The 23,740-nt window shown below is 42.0% G+C and overlaps 1 protein-coding gene across 1 annotated transcript; it reads right to left on the reverse strand.

Annotated features, from left to right (window-relative positions):
• Nucleotides 1-703: 703 nt before the first annotated feature.
• Nucleotides 704-23,251, reverse strand: LOC129829740 (junctophilin-2-like). The gene is made up of 6 exons (XM_055891633.1): nucleotides 22,214-23,251; nucleotides 18,773-19,607; nucleotides 7,036-7,154; nucleotides 3,894-4,810; nucleotides 2,701-2,797; nucleotides 704-2,446 (listed from the first exon to the last, which is right to left on the reverse strand). Exons 1-5 carry the CDS (start codon nucleotides 22,590-22,592, stop codon nucleotides 2,717-2,719), a joined length of 2,331 nt encoding a protein of 776 aa, XP_055747608.1. The 5' UTR covers nucleotides 22,593-23,251; the 3' UTR covers nucleotides 704-2,446; nucleotides 2,701-2,716.
• Nucleotides 23,252-23,740: the final 489 nt, after the last annotated feature.

Consider the following 23,740-nt stretch of genomic DNA (forward strand, 5'->3'; position numbering starts at 1 on the left):
GGTACCAGAACCACGCAGGTCCCCTAAACAGGGGACATTACATCTAAGAGCTTTTTAAATAAATACATGTTGGCTCCTGGGTCAAACTAAAGTCACTTCTGATTGTGGGCCTCTTCAGTGTATTATTGCAATGAAATATGTTACAGAAACCTTTGATGTTTTACAAAATAATGTAATGGAGAGTAAGGAAACTGGTAGGGAGTCTTATGTAGTTATGACCATGATATAATGCAAGTGCATTGTCCATAGTGGGGAGTTGAAACAGTAAGGAAATAGATCTATAGAAATAGAGTCCTCTTTTACTTTACCAGGAAACTGGCAAGAGTACCTTATTTCAAAGAACTTTTTCCACTTATTTATCAATCATCTTTTGAGGCGAAGACAACCTTTTGGGACAATAGGTAAAATAAAGCTAGGAATATTGATTTAGAGAGTGCACAATCTCAGAGTGATCTCCATTAAAATACGCTACATTTTCCTCTCTCCCCCAAACATGAGGTATAATCTCATTGACTCTACAACAAAAATATATATATATATGTGGGATTGGATATTACTCAAAAATGCAACCACAGAATACTTTCGTAGATTAAAATATGTGTACTTCAAAAAGGTACAAAAACACACACACAAACAAACAGCGCCCAGATGCTTACAAAAGTTGGGAGGAAAATCTGCTTAATTGATTTTGAAGCGCAAACTGTTTGTTCTGAATGAAATGCATTTTAAATAGTGTGACCTACTCAAACATACAGACCAACAAAATCCCTAAACAACTGCTCACAATTACATTCTAACAAAGCAAACCCATTTGTTCAAATAATTACCCTCTCAAAATCTTCACAAAATGTTCCCGAATTGTTTTGACAGAATTGACCCCCCACCCACCCACGTTTGTCACTGTGACTCCATTTAGTCATGCTTTTATTGAAATCAAACCATAAAATAGGGTGCTTTACCTTACTTTTGATCAGACAAACAGAAAACAGTTTACATACAGTAGACATTACACCAGAAATTCAATACCACACACACTGGTTAAAGTCCTAAAATGTATCCTCTATTCTGTGTCATTTGAAAACCTCTTACTGAATTATACAACGCCTTTTATTAGTGCAGTACCACTCCCGTTACAGATATTGTTTTAAACACAAGTGCAGTGTGACACACTCAAACATTTGCCTTGGAAAGCGAATATTTGATGTGAAAACATAACCGTACATGACATTGCACTGCTGTGGTGGGTTGTGTTGCCATTGTGGTTAAAAGAATCACTGATTCTCAGGCATTGCCGAATCAATATTCTATATTTCATGTTTTACAAGAGCCCTGTGATGTCAAAGAGACTGCGTCAAAGAGACTGTGAGATGTCTTTACTGATGTCTACTGAAGAAAGTTGAGAATATGGCAAAAAAATAAAACAGATAATCTAATGTTGGCATAATATATATTTTTTCTAAACAAATTGGAACACTGAGTGTTACCCCCCCAAACAGCTAATCTTTACTGTCTTCATCTATCTCAGCGTTAGCCAAACTCGGTCCTCGGGACACCAAGGGGTGCAAGTTTTGTTTTATGCCCTAACACTTTACAGCTGATTCAAATGATGATTAGTTGATTATTTGAAACAGCTGTGTAGTGCAAGGGCACAAACCAAAACGTGCACCCCTTGGTGTCCCGAGGACCAAGTTTGGGAAACCCTGATCTATCAAACTAAATTTAAAGGAAAAAAATGAGTGATGGATATTCAGTTTATTTGAGATTTTCCAAGAGATTACATTTCTATAGGCAAGACATCAGTTAAATGAATATCTAATTACATAACTAATTATTTAATGACACTTAGGCTGCGTTTAGGCAGACAGCCCAATTCTGATATTTTTTTCACTAATTGGTCTCTTGACCAATCAGATCATCTCTCTAAAAAAAAAAAAGATCTGATGTGAAAAGATCTGATTTGATTGGTCAAAAGACCAATTAGAGGAAAAAATATCAGAATTGGGCTAACTGTGTGAACACAACCTCACCTGTCCAGTCAACAACCACTCTAATCTGTCGGTGTTAAGCCGTTTGATAGCGTAGACTTAACTTGTGTATAACATGCAACAACATCTCCAGTGTAGATACTGAAACTCACTAGTGGATCCCCCCTTTACAAGCACAGTGTCCATTCAGACCCTCTTCCTGACATTCAGATTCATTGATGTCCTGTAGTCTCGATTCATATGGATTCATATGTCCTTCAATTCGGCTCCAGATATTCCAAGACTGAAAATCAGTTTGGCCTCAAAGAGCCTCAACACAGTCACAAGAGGCTGTGTGTGGAGAAGCTGTTGTCAGTTTCCTTCCATATAAGGCTTGAATTTCTTGGTAGTCTCTTTGTTCTGGATGATCCTTGCTTAAAAATGTGGGCAATCTTACCTCAACACCAATGCAAGCTGGTGACCTGTGGGGAAAAGTTCAAGCAGACAAAACAAATTTGAAGACAAGTTAATATGTCTCATCAACATTATCACATTGAAGTACCTCAGAGTCAAAACAGTAACTTTTGGTGTAATCAGATCAAACAGACATTTCCTTACATGTTGCAAGGGTAAGAAGTTGAGCGCCATTGTGTTTTGACTGCTTGAAACAAAAGCAACAGGTGCCTTCAGTGTATATCTGTAACTGGCAGGACAGTCAGAGAGCTGTGTTAGTTACCTGGGTCGACAGAGTTTCATGACAAGATGTGTACGAAGAGAATGGCCAGGCCAATGTTGAGCAGAATCACCATGGTTATCATGATGGTGTTCGGACCCTGCAAAAGAGAGAGTAGATATATTTAATGTTTTATTTAACCTTTATTTACACAGGTTTATCATGTTGTGATAAATTCTGCAAGACAGACCTGTTCAAGATAGCAGCAGATGTTGTTAGAACAATGAATATGCCGGTAAAGTACTTTTAAACTCCTATAAATCTATAAAACATCAGCAATATGAATGGGATGAACAAAAATCTCAATGATCCTTATGGTAACATTTTACAATGAAGCTGCATCTATTCCTGTGTAGCAATTCTGTAATGACTCTAGTAAGAACATTTTTTAAATGTGGTGACGGGGAGAAAAGCTGCTGCATTATAAGGAACACAATCTGTCTACATCAGCTGTGGCCGACTGGTAGGTTCTCATATGCAGTAAGCCCCTTTCAACACAGGGGGCCTGGGCTATTGGAAAACCTCCCCTAGAATACATGCCTTATAGGGCAGACTGCTTAGGGCTCACATACCAGTCAAACCCCTAGTCTGCACGGCATCTAAAATCTACATAATAATTCCGAACAAACAACTGTTGCTTCTGTAAACACCTATGTAACAGTCACCTATGTTTATTTACATATTTTCATTGATGTGAATTGGTCATCCGGATGACAAAATAGGAATTTTCTTAGCAACTCAGAGCTACTGATGGTAGCTGTTGGTTGCTGGAGAAAAATGTTTGTCATGTAATCTGTTCATAATTTCACTTGTACGCTCCAAACCAGAAATGGGAGAATTGTCTTGATTGTGTTAGTCAAAAAGTAAATGCTGTTGAGAATATGTACAAGCATAACTAGAGGGGCAATTATTAACATAACGGAGTAGAGGAGGAGGGGAGGTTACTGAGATAGGGAGTCTGATTAGTCTAGTTTGAAGGACCAGCACCAATGGCAGTAAACAGTCTCCAGAGTAACATCATGTTACAAATTTGCACTTAGAGGAGAGAGAGGACCTACTGTATGCTATGAGTCTACTTTTAGAACTCAGGTCATGGGAGAATGTACTACAGAACATATAAGAAGAGTCTTCATTTGACTTAATTTGTTCTCAAAACTGTTCATTACATGAGATATTAATTGCTTGAATTGCCTTACCTGCTCAAATTCATCTAGCTCTGTAACTTCACTTGTACCTGGGCTCTTTACCATGTTCTTCATCAGCTTGGCCTCCGCTTTGGGTTCAATCTTAGGTGCTGGTTTGGGTGCAGGTGTGGCAGGTTTGGAAGCCGGACTGGCCTCTCGTTTTGGCGATGGCTTTGGTGACGGCGATGGCTTGGGTGGCACTTTATTAACAGACTGAGCGCTGGACCCTGGTTTGCTCTCAGATACAGTGGACACTGGTCGTTCATTGACCGACTCTGTTCTTTGTTTGGGCTCTGCCTCATTAAGCTCGGGGGTGACGGCAGCTTTGGAAGACTCTTTGGAGGCGGGATGAGGGGGTGGGACTTCTTCTTCTGAGTAGGTGACACTGGTCCTTACCAAGGGAGTAGCGTCGGACACTTTAGCATCAGAGATCGTCTTCTCCAGGGGCTTGATCTCCAGGTCGGAGCCCTGCTCTATCTTGTTGCTCAGGCGGCTGGAGGCGCGGGAGTTCCCCCGGCTGCTAATGGGGGCAGAAGTGGGGCACTCTTCAGGGGGAGCAGTGGCAGGGGCGGAAGTGGTGGTGGCCACATTGGACGAGGGGGTGGTGGGTCGGCTGTTGGTTCTGCTGTTGGGACGGCTGCTCCCCCGACTTCCACCACCTTTGTCCCCGTTCCAGCCAGCAGGGCCGAGCAGATGGGAGTCCTCTTTGCTGATGCTGCCCTGTTTGGAGTGCCTGGATGCTGGAGGGGTGATGGCCGGGCTGGGGGAGGGTGTGCAGGCTGGAGTGGAGCCAGGCCTGTCGTGCAGCATTGGGCTTTCAGCAGGTGTCAGTGGTTGCTCTGCTAACAGTTGCTCATGCATTATAGGGTCTGTGTGCTCATTGGCCTCTGAGATCTCCTGTAATGCTCTCTTTTTCATGTACTCTGGGCCTGTGGAACAACATGAATAAATGTTATGGTTGATGAGACTCTAATCTCAACAACAAGCTAACACCCTGACTAGACTGGCCACGTTGTGTGAGCGGCGAGCGTTGCAAGATAAATGTACACATACATGTTATTCAATCAAACTATCAAAACTGCTCACGGGCGTTTACGTAGCCAGGAGCGAAAATAGAACTTGGTTCTATTTGAGATGCTTGATGAGCTGCAAGTCCCGCCTCTTCCATCTACTTATTGGTTTTCACGAGCATACTAACCCACATGGGTGATTGAAAGATAAACGAGGAGAGATTAATTAAAGAAAAACAAACTAAGTTTCCTCTTTTATCTGTGGATTGTCAGAGTAGAGAGCACAAGATTTTTTAGGACTCAAAATGGGTCAAAATTCTACAAAGATCCAGAAAAATAGGACCATATACATTTCAGGTAAAATAACAAATCAAATCTCCCAGGACAAATTAGCTAGCAACAGCAAGCTAGCTAAACATCCATGAATGTTTCATGTGTGTTTCGACCATTCCCCAAATTAATATAGTTGGTTGTTTTTGGTATTTTAACCTTCATGCCATGAAAGCGTCTGGTGGGGACACACAAAATCAACATGCGCACGATGGCGCACACGCTGTGCCAGTTTGGCCAATATGTAAGACTAGATCAGACTAGATAAAGATCAGACTAATTAGTTTAGCTAAGTGGAGACAGTGAAGGATGGATTTTCCGTGGTATCACCAAGATCTCTATTTGAGGGGTATCACCAAGGTCTCTATTTGAGGGGTATCACCAAGGTCTCTATTTGAGGGGTATCACAAGGTCTCTATTTGAGGAGTATCACCAAGGTCTCTATTTGAGGGGTATCACAAGGTCTCTATTTGAGGGGTATCACAAGGTCTCTATTTGAGGGGTATCACCAAGGTCTCTATTTGAGGGGTATCACAAGGTCTCTATTTGAGTGGTATCACAAGGTCTCTATTTGAGGGGTATCACAAGGTCTCTATTTGAGGGGTATCACCAATGTCTCTATTTGTATTTGGAGCCACTCTGTCTGCTTGTAACACAGTCATGTTCCAGTCACCCCAGGAACGTCTTGCTAGAAAACCTCATGTGAGGTGACTACAGCTGAACTGAGAAAACAGAGCAACTGCTGATCCCATTAAAGATCCCATTAAGATTGATTATTCATAGTTCTCATTTTCACAGTCTGATAAAAAAACATGGTACTTTAGGCTGTAAATATCACAGAGTGGACAGTTGGATTGCAATATGCCAATCCAAACAAGTTGAGTCTGTAAAATAGGCCTAATGAAATATGAACTGCTAGCTGGTTCTTGATGTACAACCTATAACATAATTCAGCATGGTAGGATTTGAAATACTGACTTGTAAGAGCCTTCTATTTACAGGCTCTGATGTAACTACTTACTATCTGACCTAAAGTGCAGGCAAGCAAACACGTACCCAGACAAAAAGACTAATAGATGGAGTGAGAAAAGATTGATCACATACTGTTGTTTAGCTCCCAATTTTTCATTCAAGAAGATCCAGGAAAATTCTTGCAGGTAGAATCTGGGAAATATTATATCCTCTAGCAATGTTTCTCCCTGTCAGCTTTGTGTGAGTGATAGTTGATGGTGGAATTCACAGTGGGATATGCCCATTTGTACCATAAGACACAGACATTTCAGGCAGGCACTCAACAGTCAGTGACAACTTGTTATCAGTGTCTTTTTAGATCTGCTAAGCACTCCACGGTGTCCTGTGTGGGTAGAGAGTGACTGAGAGGAGAAAGAAATGCAGGGGCACACTGTGTGGCCCTAGGCCACTGACAGACCTGTAAGGAAACTGATATGATCCCTCTACCCAAGTAAGACGCTTCTTTTTTTAGACCTTCAAAGGCGACTACCCTTGCAGAGAGCCTACCTCAGCCAAGCAAAGAACAGAAACAGCAGCAAGACAGATCTTTCTATCGGTCTGTACAGCAAGATGCTAGATACCTTGAACAGGACTTTACTTCGCTTTTAATATCTTGTAATATTGTTCAATTCACTTTTCAATACTGTTCTTGAAAGTATTGCTTTACTGTTCTTCCAAGTCTTGTACAGCACTTGCCTATTGGAAGGTATGTGAGAAAGCCTGGATATCCAGGTTCTTGGGTACTGTATCTCTTGTCAGTATCATGCCCTGGATCATACAGTTGAGAAGTCCACTTCACATACCTGGCTGATAGAAGGAAGGGGACAGTTCCCTGGCCACCACCCTGGCGACGCTGGACTCCTGGTTGGAGGCCTGGGAAGCCTGATCGGCAGCATCTGACTTGGCCTTAGCATGGGTCGTCCTGCAGGGAAACAAACAAAGCCTAATTTACTCAATATCCACAAACCCAACCTAATAATGACTTACTTGACTTATTTCTTATACTCCTGATATACTATATACAGTGCATTCGGAAAGTATTCAGACCCCTAGACTTTTTCCATATTTTGTTACACTACAGACTTATTCTAAAATGGATTAAATAAATGTTTTCCCTCATCAAACTACACACAATTGTTGTATTTTTGTATTTAACTTTTATTTAACTAGGGAGGTCAATTAATTAAGAACAAATTAGTATTTACAATGACGGCCTACACCAGCCAAACCCGGATGACGCTGGGCCAATTGTGCGCCGCCCTATGGGACTCCCAATCATTGCCGGTTGTGATACAACCTGGATTCGAACCAGGGTGTCTGTAGTGAGATGCAGTGCCTTAGACCAATGCGCCACTCGGGAGCCCCAATAGAACACCCCATACATTTTTGCAAATGTATTACAAAAAACAAACAGAAATACTTTATTTACATAAGTATTCAGACCCTTTGCTTTGAGACTCGAATGAGCTCAGGTGTACCCTGTTTCCACTGGTCATCCTTAAGATGTTTCTACAACTTGATTGGATTGCACCTGTTGTAAATTCAATTGCTTGGACATGATTTGGAAAGGCACACACCTGTCTATATAAGGCCCCACAGTTGACAGTGCATGTCAAAGCAAAAACCAACCATGAGGTCGAAGGAATTGTCCGTAGACCCCCGAGACAGGATTGTGTCAAGTCACAGACCTGGAGAAGGGTACCGAAACATTTCAAAACATTGAAGGTTCCCAAGAACACAGTGGCCACCATCATTCTTAAATGGAAGAAGTTTGGAACCACCAAGACTCTTCCTAGACATGGCCGCCCGGCCAAACTTAACAATCGGGGGAGAAGGGCCTTGGTCAGGGAGGTTACCAAGAAGCTGATGGTCACTCTGACAGAGCTCCAGAGATCCTCTGTGGAGATGGGAGAACCTTCCAGAATGACACCCATCTCTGCAGCACTCCACCAATCAGGCCTTTATGGAAGCCAGTCCTCAGCTTGGAGTTTGCCAAAAGGTACCTAAAGCACTCTTAGACCATGAGAAACAAGATTCTCTGGTCTGATGAAACCAAGATTGAACTCTTTGACCTGAATGCCAAGTGTCACGTGTGGAGGAAACCTGGCACCATCCCTACGGTGAAACATGGTGGTGGCAGCATCATGCTGTGGGGATGTTTTTCAGCAGCAGAGATGGGGAGACTAGTTAGGATCGAGGCAAAGATGAATGGAGCAAAGTACAGAGAGATCATTGATGAAAACCTGCTCTAGAGCGCTCAGGACCTCAGACTGGGGCGAAGGTTAACCTTCCAACAGGACAACGACCCTAAGCACACAGCCAAGACAATGTAGGAGTGTCTCTGAATGTCCTTGACTGGCCCAGCCAGAGCCCAGACTTGAACCCAATCAATATCGCTGGAGAGACCTGAAAATAGCTGTGCAGTGATACTCTCCATCCAACTTGACAGAGCTTGAGAGGAACTGCAAAGAAGAATGGGAGAAACTCCCCCAAATACAGGTGTGCCAAGCTTGTGGCGTCATACCCAAGAAAACTCGAGCCTGTAATCACTGCCAAAGGTACTTCAACATAGTACTGAGTTAAGGTTCTGAATACTTCTGTAAATGTGATATTTCCATTTATTTTTTTTAATACATTTGCACAATTTCTAAAGAACATTTTTGTCTTTGTAATTCTGGGGTATTGTGTGTAGATTGATGAGATTTAAAAAATAAAATCAATTTTATAATAAGGCTGTAACGTAACAAAATGTGGGGTCTGAATACTTTCCGAATGCACTGTATATATACTTTTTTTTTTACATCACATAAATGTTTGGGGTGAAAAACAACATGTTACAAAGAAAAATACATTGAACAAATATTTGTAATTACTTTTTATTGTATGTGCACTGTATTGGCCATTAGGCCTCAGTTGATGGTAATTATGAAACATTTAGTATTACAGTAAATGGGGACAGTGGGTATAAAACATAGTTAGAGCATCCTGATTTCCACTACAGAGGACATGTATTAACAAGCTTTTATTAAGCTCTTATTTAATGTGAAAAAATTATTACACTACTCTAAAAACTCACCAAACTATTCCTGAGATATTTACCCATTAGAAACAATTTTACTCACAAAATTAATAATTACACACGGTGACACCCCACATATGAAATATCTTTGAAAAGCCCAGAATATCCTCTCTAAAGGTACACAGTGGCATGTGTGGCTTTAGAGTAACGGACCAAAAACAAATCTCCCCTAGACAGGACAAAATGTATTGCTGGGTCTCAAGAGGTTATAGCTTCTAGCGGAGCAAAGGACCACAAAAGTGCATCTTTAGTGAACCCTGTCTGTTAAACTTTACAATGGCTAAATCTGTAGCTACTTACGTCATCGTGATCAAATATTAAAATGTTCAAATAAACAGATCTGACCTAAAAGCTGAAATATTGTTAATCAGATTTTGATCATTGATCATGACAATTGTCTGTGAAAATGATTGGGATATTCTGCTACCCTTTCACTAGGTTTTAGGTGATCACTGTTGCCATTGCAAACCCAAGCACCCCATAGACCTCATTCCCCTCCTATTTATTTGGAAAGATACTTTGGCTGGACTATAAAAAGCAAAGAGAACATCACCAACACTTAAGTCTGTTCCAATGCCTTATAGCCAGCTAGCCCTTTGGTCCAAGAGATGAATACTGATACGAACCAAAAACTGAGGTGTTGTGCTTTAAGAACCAACGTTACTGTAACAATCCAAAACCAGACTCAGATGGACCAAAATACTACAGAGATTATTGTTTACAATATTTCATTTAAAAATATATATTTTATATGGCTGTTGTGTGGAGTTGAGTTGGTTGCATGGTTTATTATTAGTATTAGCTGGAGAGGGTGTCCTATTCTGCTGTTGGAGAACTGGAACAGAAATAAATGACTCTTTAACACCTCAACCCAGACAACGAGATACTGCCAGGGGATGTTATCCTGTATGTTATATTCACAGAAGTATTAGTTTATCATGTGAATTTATTAATTAAGTTATTTCTTAATTAGAATACTGTATAAGAGGCAAATGCAATAAATTAACATTCCCAGTCTGCTGGTACTCCATTAAAAAAGTTGACCTATTTGCTGTGTACTACTTTAAAAATAAATAAAATGCATATACAGTATATCGTATCTGCACAATGTGTCTGTGTGGCATAATGGCTACATAATATTGCATTAAATAAATGTATATCAAATGTTGGACCTTGACAGCACTTCAAGATGTATACTGTATTTAAACATAATCTACAGAGACTCCTCCTCCTGCCCAACACTTTCTCTTCTATTTTTCTCGGGTTACCTCACAGGGTTATTATAAACCACTCGTGAAGGAGTGAGTGTGTTATTATAAACCCTAGTGAAGGAGTGAGTATGTTATTATAAACCCTAGTGAAGGAGTGAGTGTGTTCGGGGTTCAATGCTACTGATATCTACCCCAGGCTTACTGATTGTGATGACTCCGTGAATACTTGACATACTGTAACGTTACACTGGGACTTTAAATAGATCCATCCACTTGAAGACTTTGAGGGGTAGGCAGCACCATAGAGATCCAACCTGGACTCAGGGGTAGATGTAACATAGTAAATGTAAATCCAGGACCTTACAATTAGTCTGATATTTCACTTTTCATTTGGTATTTATTAATTGGTGGCTGTCCATCATCCATTTCATATGAAATGTTTAATACAAATTACAATTTGTATTATATTATATGTTACGAATTGCAATTAGTACAATATGTTACGAATTTGCAAAACATATGATATTTTACGAATTCCAATTTCTTGTGGCTGATGTTAGCTAGGTGGCTAGATGGCTTACGTTAGCTAGGTGGCTAACATTAGCAAGGCTAGGAGTTAGGGTTAGGGGTTAAAGTTACAGTGAAGGTTACAGTTTATATTAGGGTTAGGTTAAAGGGGAAGGGTTAGCTAACATGGTAAGTAGTTGCAAAGTAGCAAGTAGTTGCAAAGTAGCTAAAATGCTAAAGTTGTCCGTGATGAGATTCGAACACGCAACATTTGGGTTGTTAGACATTTGCGCTATACCCTCACCCATCCACGCCGACCAACCACACTTAACCATACCAAACACAACATTCAAATTTGAGTGTCCTGGATTGACTTTACTATGTTACATCTAGTCTATGAGACCAGGTTGAGAGATCCTATTAAATTACTAGAGGGACTATGTCATAAACCCTCAAAGTTCCAGAATGGTCCAAAAATTCTAGTATTCTAATTCCTAATTATGTGGAAGCACTTCCCCAACAGAATAATTACGTTGAGGAGGCTGAGAATCCCTGTCTTTATATAGTACAGTAGATCAACAACTGTCTGCTCTTAAGTCAACAATCCCTGTTTTAAGTGCTTCTTCACTGTTTCTTATACAGTAGTCTCAGACACGCTGAAGTCTTGATAAAATGGCAAACAGAGAGGCAGAGAGTCTGTTCGATTGAACAGCTGACAAGCCCATCTGCAGTTTACAAGTTTATGAACTAGGATATGAACACTAAAACTCAAAATGAATACTTAAACAAATTCAATTCTTCTAGACTAAAATGGCAGTTATAGCTGTGTAGCGTTATAACAGTATAGTGAGTGTAGTGGGACTTCAATGAACATACAGTATATACCTAAAATGTAAACAGTTGACAGATACGACAGGCTCCATCAAGGAATACATAACAAACACGACCTGGTGTGTAGTTTTTAGAGGTTCTTAAAATGGCCGTTCTGTTGGGTTGCCAGGCAGTGCTGTGCCTTTCCGTGGGAGGAGTGTCATGACAGATGGTGCTTCTTGACTACCTGCAGTACTCCTCACAGTCCTCTTAGATAGCTTGTAAAGTAAACCATCAGTGTAGGCCCTGATCCCAGATCTGTTTGTGTGAAGTGAACCGACGAGGAGAGGGCCACCAATGCTAGTATATTGCTTCTGAACTACTGATGGTAGCCTTGTTCCAGATCTGTTTGTGCTATTTAGCCAACTCCTATGGTTCGGTAATAACCTTAGGAATTGGCAAGAAAGACAGCACAAACAGTTCTGGGACCAGCCTGCACTGGTGGTTTTACGTAGCCTGGTCACAGATCTGTTTGTGCTGTATAGCCAGCTCCTATTGCACGACAATGACCATAGGAGTTGGCAAGACAGCACAAACAGATCTGGGCCCAGGCTACAGAATTATCAGTGCTCACTGCTCCTGAACCAAGGCAGTTTTACCACACATAGTGGTCCTCTACTCATTGGTTCACTTCAAAAAGTTTGTTGAACAAAGTCTATGTGAAGCTGCAACCTAAATACCTATGCACTATTCTGAGGGCAAGAGGCCAGTGAAAGCAAGACACTCAGTCGGTCGTCACAAACTTGTCATAGACAGAAATATTCCTCAGCACCTCACCCCATCCTCAGACGATCCTGCAGGTGAAGAAGCCGGATGGGGAGGTCCTGGGCTGGCGTGGTCTGCGATTGTGAGGCCTGTTCCCTGGCAAAAGCTCTGTTGGACATTCCTGTAGTCAGCATGCCAATTGCACACTCCCTCAAAACTTGATACATCTGTGGCAAAACTGCACATTTTAGAGTGGCCTTTAATTTCCCCCAGCACAAGGTGTGCCTGTGTAATGATCGTGGTGTTTAATCAGCTTCTTGGTATGCCACACCTGTCAGGTGGATGGATTATTTTGGGAAAGGAGATCACTAACAGGGATGGAAACAAATTTGTGCACAACATTTGAGAGAAATAAGCTTTTTGTGTGTATGGAAAATTTCAGGTATCTTTTATTTCAGCTAATGAAAAATGGGACCAACACTTCACATGTTGCGTTTACATTTTTGTTCAGCATATATTTTTAAACATTAACATAAAGCTAGCTTGACATTCATTTGAAAAATAATAGCTAATGTAATTTTCCTTAAAAAGCCTTCATTAGCCATGACTATCACTGGACATTACATTTAGGTCAGTCTGCTTTTCGTCATGCTACAGCTCAGACTTCACACGACAGTCACAGATACTCTGTCATTGTGCCTGTCACTGGAGCTCTGCAGATGAGTGAGGTCCTGAACTTATGCCAGTGGGAGGGTTTTATAGTACTACTAGCAGTATGGATGTGCTAGTTGACTGAGCAGTCAAGCGATACAGTATCTGTTTGTTGTTCTGGGTGAAAGGACACCAACATTAGACTTTCATTACCTCTTCTGATTTGAAACAATGTAAACATGAAAACTGCTGACAATGTAGTCAGGTAAAAGTTTGTCTCATTACTTCACAGTTTTCAGCATCACATTAATTCTGACAATAGACATTTAATGTACTCTAAATGGGTTTTGAGGGAGTGTACATACAGTACAACGGTTAGAATAGACAGTGTTATCCCAAACACTCATATTTACTAATCATATGATTGACTGCGTTGAGGCAAAACCCACTGGGCACAAGCGTCATTTAAAATTCTAGTTTTGATTTACATTTGGTTGATTTGTCAACTAACTTGAATTTAACGTGAAATCAACATTAAATGTCACCATGTCATTAGATGAAATTTAAAAGTGAAAAAAATATACGAAATGCCCTTACGTTGATGATTTTTTTACAAAAACAATGTTTCCCACTTGATTCAATATCATCACGGTGAATTATTTGGATTAAATGACATAGAAACAATGTTGATTCAACAGGTTTTTGCCCAGTGGGAATGTACATGCCAAACTCTTACCTCCACTGCTCTAGTATCCATGAGGTGTTGCTAGGCTACTGACTGCCCTAGTATCCATGATGTGTTGCCTGTCCGCTAGGCTACTGACTGCTCTAGAATCCATGATGTGTTGCTAGGCTATTGACTGTCCTAGTGTCCATGATCTGTCGCCTGTCGGCTAGGCTACTGACTGTCCTAGTATCCATGATGTGTTGCTAGGCTACTGGACTGTCCTAGTATCCATGATGTGTCGCCTGTTCGCTAGGCTACTGACTGCTCTAGTATACATGATGTGTTGCTAGGCTACTGACTGTCCTAGTATCCATGATGTGTCATCTGTCCACTAGGTTACTGACTGCCCAAGTATCCATGATGTGTTGCTAGGCTACTGACTGCTCTAATTTCCATGATGTGTCGCCTGTCCGCTAGGCTGCTGACTGCTCTAGTATACATGATGTGTTGCTAGGCTACTGACTGTCCTAGCATCCATGATGTGTCGCCTGTCCGCTAGGCTACTGACTGCCCTAGTATCCATGATGTGTTGCCAGGCTACTGACTTCTCTCGTATCCATGATGTGTTGCTAGGCTACTGACTGCTCTCGTATCCATGATGTGTTGCTAGGCTACTGACTGCTCCAGTATACATGATGTGTTGCTAGGCTACTGACTGCCCTGGTATCCATGAAGTGTCGCCTGTCCGCTAGGCTACTGACTGCCCTAGTATCCATGATGTGTTGCTAGGCTACTGACTGCTCTAATATCCATGATGTGTTGCTAGGCTACTGACTGCTACTGACTGCTCTAGTATCCATGATGTGTTGCTCGGCTACTGACTGCTCTAGTATCCATGATGTGTTGCTCGGCTACTGACTGCTCTAGTATCCATGATGTGTTGCTCGGCTACTGACTGCTCTAGTATCCATGATGTGTTGCCTGTCCGCCAGGCAACTGACTGCTCTAGTATCCATGATGTGTTGCTAGGCTACTGACTGCTCCAGTATACATGATGTGTTGCCTGTCCGCCAGGCTACTAACTGCTGTAGTGTCCATGATGTGTTGCTTGCAGACCTGGGTTTAAACACTATTTGAAATTGTTAAAATACTTTTATTGATTGCTTTAGCCTGCCTGCAATGTCAGATAGGTGAGGTTTGTATTGCGCCAGGCAAACTCATTTAAGCCCAGCTACAGTACTTGAAAAAATGTCAAATACTATTTAAACCCAGGTCTGGTTTCTTGTCTGCTAGATACCAGTCAGTAAGTTCTAAAACCTATTTGAAAGCCTTGTCACTGCATGGGGACTGGTTAGCAAACTGTTCCAAAAGACCACAAAGTTGTCTTCAGGTTTAGTTGAGGATACTAACACCATAAACATAGTACATTTTTAGGTCTTAAGAAGCAAGCCTGTAGTCATTCAAGTAAGCAAGACTTGGTTGTTTAATTCATTGATGAGCTGTTTTACAGATGTACTACTTCTACAGTAAACTATGATGTGACGTTACTAGTCTACCGTGTCAGACAGAGCGTAGACTGTTTAGCAGAGAAAACATCCTTTGGCTGTGGCTGACTGTGACTGGGCAGGAAAGATGAAGGAAGACGGGAGAGCAACAGTAATCAGCTGTTGCCTGCATTCCTTTGTGATTGTGATACAGCAACAGTGTGTGCCTGCCCTTATTTAGCCAGCCAGTCAGGGCTCCAATTTGTACTGAGTACTGACACTAGGCCTTTCTTTCTCTGTGCGTCATTTACACCCAGACAGTCCCAGACAGCCGTGGCCTCTTCTACCTTCAGATACTCTGAAGAGACTCAGCCCACATCAGACACACACACGTGCACACACACAGTACCAGGGACAACTCAAAATATTAACTAAAAGTCAGGGCAGGGAGGCATGGGGGCAGAGAGGGAGCATTAACTAACCTAACCTGCGGGCGGCTGAGTGTCTCAATAAACCAACCACGTCTCAAAGCATTTCTTATAAATCTGTACGTAAATTCCAGACACTCCATTTAGTATGATATGTTACATTTTGTATGGTATGTATTAATTTGTGAATGTCCATCATCCATTTCGTATGATATGTTCTGAATTTGCAATGTGCACAATATGTTACGAATTGCAATTTGCACAATATGTTACGAATTTGCAAAACGTATGATATGTTACGAATTCCAATTTGTTGTGACTAACATTAGCTAGATGGCTAATGCTAACATTAGCTTGCTGGCTAACATTAGCTAGGCTAGGGCTTTGTGTTAAGGTTAGGGTTAATGTTAGGAGTTAGGTTAAAGGGTTAAGGTTAGGGGAAGGGTTAGCTGAAAATTAAGGTTAGGATTAGTGCTAGCTAACATGCTAAGTAGTTGTAAAGTAGTTAAGAAGTAGTAAGTAGTTCAAAAGTTGCTAATGAGCTAAAATACAAAAGTTGTTTGTGATGAGATTCGAACACCCAACCTTTGGGTTGCTAGCCGTTCGCATTATACGCTCACCCATCCACTCCAACCAACCACACTCATTTTTGCCTTAAGTAAACTGCTGTCTTATGTAAACATACCAAACGTAACATATCTTAGTAATTTGACTGTCCCGGATTTACATTTACTATGATACGTCTATACTATGAGACCAGGCTGAATAAATAGGTTGTATTTATAAACCCCTGACTTAATCACAATGGCTGCTGGTTGTTTGGCCCTGGCACCTTGGCTGTTGCCTGTGCAGTGGACAGGGAGCACTGCTGCTCTGCTGTCAGGGACATGGTTCACGTCATGCAAAATGATACCATCCTGGCTGCCTGCCCTGCCCTGTTCTCCACCCCACAACAACAGAGCAGAATGCTTCAATGGAAAACTCCTCTGGATATACGGGTGATTCAATCACTTCCCGGTTCTATTTCTAGAATACAAGTGACAATCTTCTCATGACTGTTTCCAGAGTAGCAATATGATTAAGTAGAATTATAATTTTTTTCATCACTATTGCATTACTGGCTGTTGGAGATTCTGGGTACCACTAAAATTAGCTGGATGTATGGGACAATCAGATTTGACCTCATCCATTGATGAAAAAGTCAAGAGACCAGACAGGTTATAACCACTGTGGTGTCCTTAATCCACTAAGTGTCGGTTTCCACAGTAAGTCCTCAAAAGGCTTCTGGTTGTTTCAGATGTCTATTCATGGAGTCTTCGGGACTAGGCCTGTCTAGAAGATAATGTAGCTGAGCCTTAAAACAATACAAAACACGTTTGGCCCATAATTCTTGTAATACTGCTTGTCTCTGTGGTAAAATATTTAGATTTCCATCTGTCTAGGAGTCAGCACAGGATCTGCAGTTCATCAGCCTAAGGATGTGTCTCAAATGGCAACCTATTCCCAATGTAAGTGCACTAATTTTGACCAGAGCCCTATGGGCCCTGGTGAAAAGTAGTGCACTATAAAGGCAATAGGGTGACATTTGGGATGTAAACCTACTGTTGTAAACACAGGGCTTATTTCAGGTGCTGCTGTGGCTTACAGTAGATCTAAAAGCTGCTGCCTTCTATGGTGAGGCACGAAAGAAACCTCTGTCATCTTGAAAGTCAGCGACTGGGTTTCTCTGTGTTGGTAGCCTAAGCATGTATGGACAAATTAGGTCTAGCCGGCCTACAGTAAACAAAGAACAAAATCATATTCTGATATCAAAACTTAATTGTAAAGAGACGTCTCAGAGATTTCCTTCCCTATCAGTTTAAGAAAATAGGGGAGTCTCAACCAACACCCTCTCTCAAAAGTGTACTGTATCAATATAAATTGAAGTGCACTGCAGATAATGATTTCCTGCCACAATGCCTAACGTCACACACAAATGACAGAGGTAAGAGGGATGTCACATAATCAATCAGACTTTGGTGTAATGGTGACGTGGGCCTTTCTCTAAAAAGTATGTTTGGTTCCCTGAGATCCCCCTTACCTTGCCAAGGGGGCTGCACAATAAACTGAAACCATGGCATTGCTTGCGCTGTCGAACCTGACATTGATTTCTGTGTGACATGGCTGACTTTGCCCCATACACTGCAGGAAGAGAATGGCCTTCGTGGTTTGAGGCACTGTGCTGTCAACGAACAGTGGTGCCAATTTGTCAAGGAACAACCTTCTACTACAACGGTTGCCCTCTGTATAGCACACAAAAGAAGCAGAAAAAATAGCTGCAGAAGACTTTCAAATAAGACTAGATGAGACAGGGTGGCACACAGACATTGTCCTTTTCTCTTCAGTCTGTTACAAGCTGTATATAATGACTCCACACAGAAGAAGTAACTTTTTTCTCTCTGTCTTCTATGACTCCTATAGTGACCACAGCCAGAGAAATCACAGGAGCAACACCTACAACTGCTGAATCAGATCTAACTCAATGGCGTCTTTATTTGCCATCATCAACCTATTTTTACCATTCAGTGCCATACAGTAGCCCTGCTGTCCATGTACTGTTATGCAGAGGTAGGCATCAGTGTCTAAAACATTGAACATTGACATTGATGCAGAGCCTTGCTCTTGTGGGTGCATTTCTTGGTGAATTGCTAAAAGGAATAGTGGGAGGAGAGGCATAGGGTGAGTTGTTATAGAGAAGAAATGTGGTGTACTTGAAGGATTTTAAAAGTATTATTTTTTAAGAAGGAAAGTGATTATACATGGACAATAAATATTTATAATACAATGGGTTGAATAAGTGTGATTGTTATTTTGGTGCTACTGAAGTGTTACTGAAAATGTGTCTGATCATGATCACCTAGTCTATCCCAGTAATGAATATGCATGGTCTTTTCCATACCTGGAGGCAGCGATCTCTGCTTTCTGTTTGGCGATGGCCGCCGCCCGCTGAGCTCCCTCCACACTGCGCTCCACTTTCTGCCTGATCTTGCTGCCCTTCAGTTGGATAACCCTCTTCTTCATGGCCTTCACCAGCATGTTGTTCATATACTTTCCTTCCTCCTTCCCTCCTTCCGCAAAGGTGGTGCATCCATAGCCGTGTCGCTGGTTGTCCAGCCATTCGCCTTCATACTTTAGCCCACTGGAACGTTCGCTTATTCCATAGCCTGAACGCTTGTCGTTCTTCCACTCCCCCATGTATACCTCTGTGGTGGTGGCATCGATGTCGGCCTCCACAGGGGGGAAATCCTCTGCCCCGGCTAGGCTCTCATCTCCCAGACTGATGGTGGAGTTGGCATCGCTGGCCACATCGCTGGCCGCTGAACTCAACGCTGACTCGCTCCTCGCTCCCAGGAAGCTTAGCTTACTCCTCACGCTGGATAAGGAAGTACGGGAGTCAGACTTCTTCAGTTTCCCCAGGAGAGACCCCCTTCGGAACAGGCCCTTCTTCTTGGGCTTGACGGCGTCTGGGTCCACCTGGAGCGTGAGGGCGAAGCCACCCCGGGAGGGTCCCAGCTGGGTGGGTGTGGTGACTCGGGCCTCCTGGCCGGCGGCGTTGGTGGCAATGATGACGGGGACGTCCTGCTGGAGCAGAGTGCCATTACTTTGCTCACTGCGGAGGGATGTGAGGGAAGTGCGGAGAGGGGAGCGAACCACCGCCGCCATGCCGTAAGGCACGCTCTGACGTACTCCGTACCCATGTCGCATGCCACCAGTAAATTGGCCCTGAAATGTGCCTGGAAAGACAAGAGAGGGAATTGATAGATATGTTAACATCTGGAGAAATAGCCAATAAAAAATTAAGCTTTGCCGTCCTCTGATTTGATTGAAAATGTTTGGGCTAGCTGTTTAACTCACACCAAATGATCACCCTTATATAATTGCAAGCACTTCAACAGTGAGACAAGATAAGTGGTTTTGTTTTGAAAGTAAAATAAAGTAACCAGAACTTTTTCCTGCACTGTGAAGTGCATTGGCATAGTCAGCCTATACGGTTTGACACAGTAGGTATCATACACTGAACTAAAATATAAACACAACATGTAAAGTGTTTCATGAGCTGAAATAAAAGATCCCAGAAATGTTCCATATGCACACATTTTTCTTTCTTCAAATTTTGTGCACGCATTTGTTTACATCCCTGTTAGTAAGCATTTCTCTTTTGCCAAGATAATTCACCCACCTGACCGATGTGGCATATCAAGAAGCTGATTAAACAGCATGATCATTACACAGGTGCACCTTGTGCTGGGGACAATAAAAGCACACTCTAAAATGTGCAGTTTTGTCACACAACACAATGCCACAGATGTCTCAAGTTTTGAGGGAGCATGCAATTGGCATGCTGACTGCAGGAATGCCCACCAGAGCTGTTGCCAGATAATTGAATGTTAATTTCTACCATAAACCGCCTCCAATATCGTTTTAGAGAATTTGGCAGTATGTCCAAGTGGCCTCACAACGGCACACCACGTGTATGGCGTTGTGTGGGCGAGCGGCTTGCTGATGTCAATGTTGTGAACATACTGCCCCATGGTAGCGGTGGGGTTATAGTATGGGCAGGCATAAACTACAGACAACAACCACAACTGCATTTTATCTATAGCAATTTAAATGCACAGAAATACTGTGACAAGGTTCTGAGGCCCATTGTCGTGCCATTCATCTGCCGCCATCACCTCATGTTTTATCATGATAATGCATGGCCCTATGTCACAAGGATCTGTACACAATTCCTGGAAGCTGGAAATGTCCCAGTTCTTCCATGGCCTGCATACTTACCAGAAATGTCACACATTGAGCATGTTTGGGATGCTCTGGATCAACATGTACGACATCCTGTTCCAGTTCCTGACAATATCCAGTAACTTTGCACAGCCGTTGAAGAGGAGTGGGACAACATTCCACAGGCCACAATCAACAGACTGATCAACTATATGCGAAGGAGATGTGTTGCGCTGCATGAGGTGGTCACATCAGATACTGACTGGTTTTCTGATCCACACACGTACCTTTTTTAAAAAAGATATCTGCGACCAACAAATCCATAGATTAGGGCCTCATGAATTTATTTAAATTGAATGATTTCCTTATATGAACTGTATCTCAGTAAAATCTTTGAAATTGTTGCATGTTGTGTTTATATTTTTGTTCAGGGTAGTTGGAAAGTCTGTAGTTCAACTAAAGTTATTAATGTGACTCAAACTAATCATGGGTCTCTCATGCAAAATCAGACATGTGTCTGGATGCCATCGGCTGTAGCTATAGCTAGGCCGTCTGCTGGGCTATTATTACTTCCTGACACATGGTGTCAGAACCTCTCAATCATCCAATCAAAAGGGCCCAAAACTGATGAGTCAGCTACTGAGGGCACCAGGGGCTTGAAACAGACAGCAATGCCACCAATATCATTGGTGTGATCTCTCAGCAGGTTCAAGTGTAGTGCCAGTATGAGGACAATATAGCTTGGTCCTAGATCTCTACTGTATGTGTGTTTGCCAACTCCTCTGACTATTAGTTCATTCAACAGTAGAGCAATCAGTGTTTCTCCTCCTGTTCCTTTCATTTACTCTCACCGGTTCTTTGGGGCCCATTAAATGTCTCAGATTAGGAGTGCAGTTTTTCCTTTTAGCTCATAATGAATACAATTACATAGACAGTGGGGGACCTGATTCTAGATCAGCACTTTTACTCTAGGCCCATGACTTCTTGTGTGTGTGTTTGAAGGGGTGTTCGTTTGTGTGACAGCAATTGAAACAATAACTTCCACATAAAAACACAGCTTAACATCCCACAACATAGCACACACTTTTGTATGGACACACACTGCTAATGTGCCATCCGCTGCCACTATCGTTTGGCAAGAGGCCCTTAGGAATGGGCAAGATCCCAATAGACCATCTGCAGCAACACTTGGGTTCCTCTTCTTGGTTCACTGCTGCAAGCTTGAGTCACTCATTCTCTCATAAAACACCCAAATGGAACATTAGTATTGTACTGTAGTGTATAGCACACTGTGCTTTGTTGATAATCACTCATATTCCTGCTCTTATATTCTCAGCTGCACCTGGATATATCAGCATAAACCAAAATTGCATACCTGTCCTATGTAATTAACTACCACTACCCTTTACCTTCTTCAAATGTTAAATGTCAGGTATGACAAATGTCAATGAGGCTAATAGATGTGCTATTGTTATTACACAGTTATTACATATTACAAATGCAACATTCCCATGTTGTGTCTAGGAAGTACATGATGTGTCTAGGAAGTACATGATGTGTGTAGGAAGTAGTCCACCAGATTCAAGACAACATATAAATAAAGGAATAAAAAACATACCACCATCAGCATAGGTCTCTGTGCCATATCCATCTTGCAATCCGTTATTCCACGTTCCTTCATACTTTGCCCCACTACCAACACTCAGCCTCAAGCCATATCTCCCCTTGAAGCCATGAGTCCATTCTCCCTTGTAAACCCAATGTCCTTTAGTCTCAACTCCTAGACCATGGCGCTTCCCTTGCGACCAGAAGCCTTCATAGGCGTTTCCGCTTGGCCAGGTGTAGACTCCAACCACCTCAAACCCGTAATTCCAGGAGCCGGAGAACTCGCCCTGTCCTTTAGGTCCGGTGCAGATCCCATGCCCATGGGCTTTACCACCTTCCCAACCACCACAATAAGCTCCACCATCATCAAATTCAAAACGACCTCCACTCATACCTTCCCTTCTGTGACTGCAGACCAAAAAAAAATAGTTTTAAAGGCGGAGTCAAATCAATGACTTTTTGAAAATCTTGGTCAAGATAAAATATCTTCTGTCAGAATGGATCCGCCTTCACCTGTCATTTAAAACGATTTAAGAGATCCTTGACACTGTGTTTAGAATTTGTTCTTTGTATTGTTCTTGAATATTTTGGGGGTATTTTCCATGTAGCCTTGCACTCTATAGACACTTCAAATCAATTTGTTCAGGCGCGCATTTTAGTCTACTTAATTATCTCTTATTCCCTTTGATTATTTCAGTACTCTTCTTCTGTTGATCGCTGTTCGATTTCAGAGTCATGAACTTCATAAAGGCTCTGTGCTGACTGAGTAAGATTTGTTACGGATGTTTTCCCCCCAGAGGTAAAACTAATATGCGATTATTTAGTTGAACTGTTTTTGGATGTCTTCTTTTTTCTGGTTGAGCCAGGGATCTTGCATGGCTTTCCAAGGTGGCCATAGAAAAGCCCCTTTCCCTGTCCCTGCCTCCCCTCACTGGCGCTGCTATCACAACAGTTGGTGCTATTGGAAATGTTTTAGCAGACCTAACAAGGCGACCAGATCCACACACACTGTTCCAAAAATACAACCCAATCCTTACGCTGCTGCAAGGAGTGATGCCAGATCACTTGCCACTTCGGGGTTGGGCGTGCATATGGTCTATCTACAGTCACATCCTCTAATCTAGTACATTTAAAATAGGCCCCAATCTTCTATTTAACGCGTCAACCAATTGTGCACCACCAACAACGTATGGTGAAAGTAAAATGTCAAAATATTAAAAAGATGGCGTAATAGCGTAGTAATTGCTAAATAGTAGCACTGCTAAAATACAGTAAGTATTCCCCTTACTGGGACCAATAGACAACGACTTGGATGGGAAATAAGTAAGCTACAAATAATCAACCAAATTGTACTAAAACTTAGCTGCAACCACAGCTTTACTGCTTATTCATTTGACGCATCTTAAAACTTGAATTTCTGCCATTTACAGTGGCCGAATTTCTATTGAAACATTTCATATTCTGCACAACCCTTCGTTCATTATGCACTTGATTTGCACACTTAGCTTTACGCCGCCTTGAGGCTTGCTTGGGATATCTT

The sequence above is a fragment of the Salvelinus fontinalis genome, chromosome 31 (genome assembly GCF_029448725.1).
Source record: "Salvelinus fontinalis isolate EN_2023a chromosome 31, ASM2944872v1, whole genome shotgun sequence".
Lineage (NCBI taxonomy): Eukaryota > Metazoa > Chordata > Actinopteri > Salmoniformes > Salmonidae > Salvelinus > Salvelinus fontinalis.

Excerpts from the sequence above, each read along its gene's own strand:
- LOC129829740 (XM_055891633.1), bottom strand. The coding sequence starts at position 22,592 with ATGAGTGGAGGTCGTTTTGAATTTGATGATGGTGGAGCTTATTGTGGT. Across the intron at positions 4,811-7,035 it reads CCCTTCCTTCTATCAGCCAG|GCCCAGAGTACATGAAAAAG; the intron begins GTATGTGAAGTG and ends GTTGTTCCACAG. Across the intron at positions 2,798-3,893 it reads AGCTAGATGAATTTGAGCAG|GGTCCGAACACCATCATGAT; the intron begins GTAAGGCAATTC and ends TCTCTTTTGCAG.